This window comes from Dipodomys merriami, unplaced genomic scaffold (assembly GCF_024711535.1).
Source record: "Dipodomys merriami isolate MVZ:Mamm:240054 unplaced genomic scaffold, mDipMer1.0.p SCAF_24, whole genome shotgun sequence".
Taxonomy (NCBI): Eukaryota; Metazoa; Chordata; class Mammalia; order Rodentia; family Heteromyidae; genus Dipodomys; species Dipodomys merriami.
In genome coordinates, this window is record NW_027203826.1 from 15,249,079 (window position 1) to 15,253,384 (window position 4,306).

Sequence of the window (4,306 nt, forward strand, 5' to 3'; positions counted from 1 at the left end):
ACAGCTTTAAAGATATGTCCAAAGGTCAGGTAATAGGATCAATTTGTGCTTTTATAGTATAATGTTACAACATCAAATACTTGAACATCTGTATCTCATTAAATATTTTACATAAAACTTAGACTTACTGAAATATACTTTTCTAAGTCTTAGAAATAAAAATATGAAGAATTTTTGTATGAGTTGACATGTTCTTTTTGCTTTCAATATTTATTTCTTTGTTTCAAATGAATCAATGAGGGCATGTTTAAATGATATTGAACCATAATGCCTATTTCTAATTTTAGGGGGACTGCATTACACAATGATTACTTGTGATAAGGTATTCTTTGGAGAATAGTGTTGTAAAGTTTAGGAATTACAAATTGTCACAAGCAAGAAGTGAAAATTTTGATTAGTATGACTTGAATTTCTACAAATGATGTCATCGTATATCTTCATCTTCAGTTTCACCTTTGCATCTGCTCCCCTCCCATTCATGACAGCATCTGAAGGCAAGTAAATAAAATCAATTTTTATTGGCACACAAGTTTGGTATATGAATTTAGGATTCAAGCGTTTTAAGTTTATAATTTGAAGCACAAAAGTTTTCCATGTGTGTTTGTAGAGTTATTTTTAACTTAATCATAAAAAATAAACTCAACTCTCAAGAAAATCAATAGGAAGGGACAAAAGAATTAACAACAGAAGGAAGCTGGAAGTGAAGGTTCTCATTAGGAAGAAAAACATGACCAAACACTTGAAAACTATGGGAAATCAGAATGTTAGGAGGTAGGGAAGACCAAAACAAGGCCTATCATTTTTAAAGACAAAAACTGAGTTAATGTTGAAGTGTTTACAAGGGTTGAACGCTTTAAAACATAGAAAAACATACATGAAAGAATTCTCATCTGAAGCTATGCAAAATTTTAAGAGGAATAGAACTTTGGCAGGTGATTTGACTAGCTAACAGGCAGGAAATACTGATTTAGAAGACTGTTCCATTGATAGATAATAAAGCTCTGTGGACAAAGTGGATATTTCAGACTGTGCTCTCCTTTCTGTTCTATTTAGCTGTGGTGTCCACTGCATCTGAATACCCTTCAAAGAGGAGACATGTCCAATCTGACTAGAGTGACTCAATTCATCCTCAGGGGCTTTTCAGATGCCCCAGAATTGAGATTTGTGGTCATCCTATTTTTCTTCTTTGTTTATATATTCTGTCTCCTGGGAAACTTCTCCATTATTATGGCTGTGACTAGAGACAGCAGGCTCCACTATCCTATGTACTTCTTCTTGAAGAATCTGTCATTTCTGGATATGTGTTATACTTCTGTCACCATCCCCAAGGCACTGGCTACCTCCTTCACAGGCTCTGGGATCATCTCCTATTTTGAATGTGTGACTCAGCTTTACATATTTATTACACTTGCTGCTACTGAGAGCTTTCTGCTCACCGCCATGGCTTATGACCGGTGCCTGGCCATCCTCAGACCTCTGCTCTATGTGATCATCATGAACCAGAGACTCTGCTCTGAATTGGTAGTCATGGCCTGGCTAAGTGGGGCCATTTACTCAGTCTTCCACACTGTCAACACCTTCTCCCTTCCTTTCTGTGGACCCAATGTCGTTGAGCATTTCTTCTGTGACATCCCTCCTGTCATGAGACTTTCCTGCACTGATTACCACCACAATGAGCAGGTGGGCTTTGCTGTCAGTAGCTGCATTATCATGAGCTCCTTCGCCCTCACACTTCTTTCCTATGTCTTCATCATCTCTACAATCGTCCAGATCCCCTCTGTGGATGGGAGGTGGAAAGCCTTTTCTACCTGTTCCTCTCACCTGACCACAGTGCTTTTGTTTTATGGAACTGCAAGCTTCATGTACCTCAGGTCAGCTTCTCAATACTCCTCAGCTCAAGGTCGCCTGGCCTCCATTTTCTACTCCATCTTTACACCTGCTTTGAATCCAGTTATCTATTGTCTGAGGAACAAAGATATGAAGATTGCTCTACAGAAACTCTACTGCCCAAAAGAGCACTAAGTCCTTCCTAGGACTACAATGGTGTGTTCTTCAGAAGTTCTGAAGCATTACTGTGGAAGTTAGATATCATTCATCTCTTTTGCTTCCTTCTGAAGCTTTATACTGCTGATATGGTCCATTGTAGGATATCTGCCCACATCTTTCTAGGATTGTTTCTCTTTTCTCTGTATTTTCTCCTTTTTTTTTTTCTTTCATATGAAACCTACCTTACCTGTAGCTGTTCTCTGAATGCATTCTCACTTGCTGTCAGGACTGTTTCTCAGTTTTCATTTCTCTATCAAATGCCATTGGAATGCTCACCATTACTATTTGGAGAATTCAACACATGTTGGATGAGCAGATCCAACATATTTTGGTCACGGAAAAAGTGGTATTTCATGTGGTGTACTTCTGTGCATCGACAAGGTTGGAGGATCAGTATATCTTCATTTGTAGTTTTAGGTCTTGCATTTAAATTGACTTGCAGACATGGTGAAAATCGAGTTTCCGTCTTGTGCCCATCCCATATCATAGTGTCATGTTATGTCATATTTAATCTTGTCATATGTTGAATAGACTTGTTTTATTCTCAATGTATGTTTATAGGGCCTTTGTCAAAAGTCAACAGGATACAAATACCTCCTATACACTTGCTAAATTTAACAGGTTCTGTATTTTCTGCTTTCTAAATACTTAAATTCTTGAACTATATTGCAAAGTTCTTTGAAGGTTCTCCATGGCTGCCATTATTTTCTCTTGTGTTCAGTCTTCATAGTTATGCGATGTAAGGTAATATTCGAGCAACCTTTCTCTTAGGCTTTCACTTTTGTACTGCCTATCTCAGATATCCACCCTTTGTCTTCATTCAATTTTCAACTTTGTTCCACTCAATTTTATGACTAATAGAATTTTCCTAGACATCAAGAAGTGCAATTTCCTAAGCCAAGCCCAAAGAAACATAGGTCCCATGGTTTCCCTTATCTGCAATATCTAGTATATGTATGAGTCAAGCAGAAAAGGTCAGATAAGGTGATGTTAGGAAAATGAACCCTAGATATGTATTTAAATGTTTTTTTCTTTCATGCATTTGATTCTAATGCATTTATAAGATTATTTCTTTGTTGCTTTGTATGTCCCTCCCCCACAGTATAACCCCTGCTTTCACTGTATTTGATGTCGGTATAATTTGTGGAGGGGAAGGGGAAAAACAAGTCGTTTAAATAAGGATACAGGTGGACCTGTTGCAACAACGAGAAGTACAAGTTGTCATGTTGAAAACAAACTTTACAACTTTGGAGGGGGGGGAGGATTGGATGGGGGGTGGGGGAGGTCTGGGAAGGGATGTGAAGGGGAAACAAAGGAAGAGGCTACAATGCTTGATAAGAAATGTACTCATTATCTTGCCCATGTAATTGTAACCCCTCCGTACAATATGTTCACAATAAAAAATTTTAAAAAAGAAGTGCAATTTCCTTATTGCTAATTTTATGCATTATCTTACCTCATATATTATTATGGGATGAAGCATCAAAATTTCTCTAAGGATCAATTCCACAGGACTTTTAATTCTGATACTGCTGTAATCAGAGCAGGTCTATGATAGTTATTATTTCTTTTGATTTAGACAACTCTTATACAATATTTTATGATCAGAGTCACACTTTGTATTAGAGCCATGATAACTGGCTGTATATTATGTGATAAGTAATTGTTTATTATTTTTACTTTAAGGCAATGATGCTTTGTTTATTTGCTACCAGTAAGTATGTTTGAATATTGAAAGTATGTTAAGACTTCAACAATATAGATTTCCACATATGACTGCTTAAAAATGAACTGTGACAACTAAAAGAAATCAGCCAAAGCAAAAATATTAAAAAATAAAGTGGTCATATAGACAAAACAAGATAAACCAACTTAAAAGAAAACAGGAAATTTAAGTTGTACAACTAGACAATAATATATCAATAGCTTTACAGAATTTTTTTAACTCATGTATCAATAACCCACAGATCCAGCAGGCCAAAGAAATAGCTATTAGAAAATTTACTATTCATTGCATTTATATGACATTTATAGAAAACTGTTACTAATATTAAAATATATATTCCACATAAATTGACAGATAAACCATCTTAGAGACTGACCATACTCTAAATCATCAAGCACAATATTTAAAAATTACAGATTATAAAAATTGTCTGTATGACAATTAAACTTAAATAAGAATCCAATAACAATAGCAATGATTTAAAATTTCTAATACTAATAAATCAAGTGATATGATCTTTAGAACTATGTGGGT

At 35.6% G+C, this 4,306-nt stretch overlaps 1 protein-coding gene across 1 annotated transcript; it reads left to right on the forward strand.

Annotated features, from left to right (window-relative positions):
* Positions 1–1,095: 1,095 nt before the first annotated feature.
* Positions 1,096–2,022, forward strand: LOC138835608 (olfactory receptor 2G3-like). Its single transcript, XM_070034079.1, has one exon. The coding sequence runs from the start codon at positions 1,096–1,098 to the stop codon at positions 2,020–2,022; it is 927 nt and encodes a 308-aa protein (XP_069890180.1).
* The last annotated feature ends 2,284 nt before the right edge of the window (positions 2,023–4,306 follow it).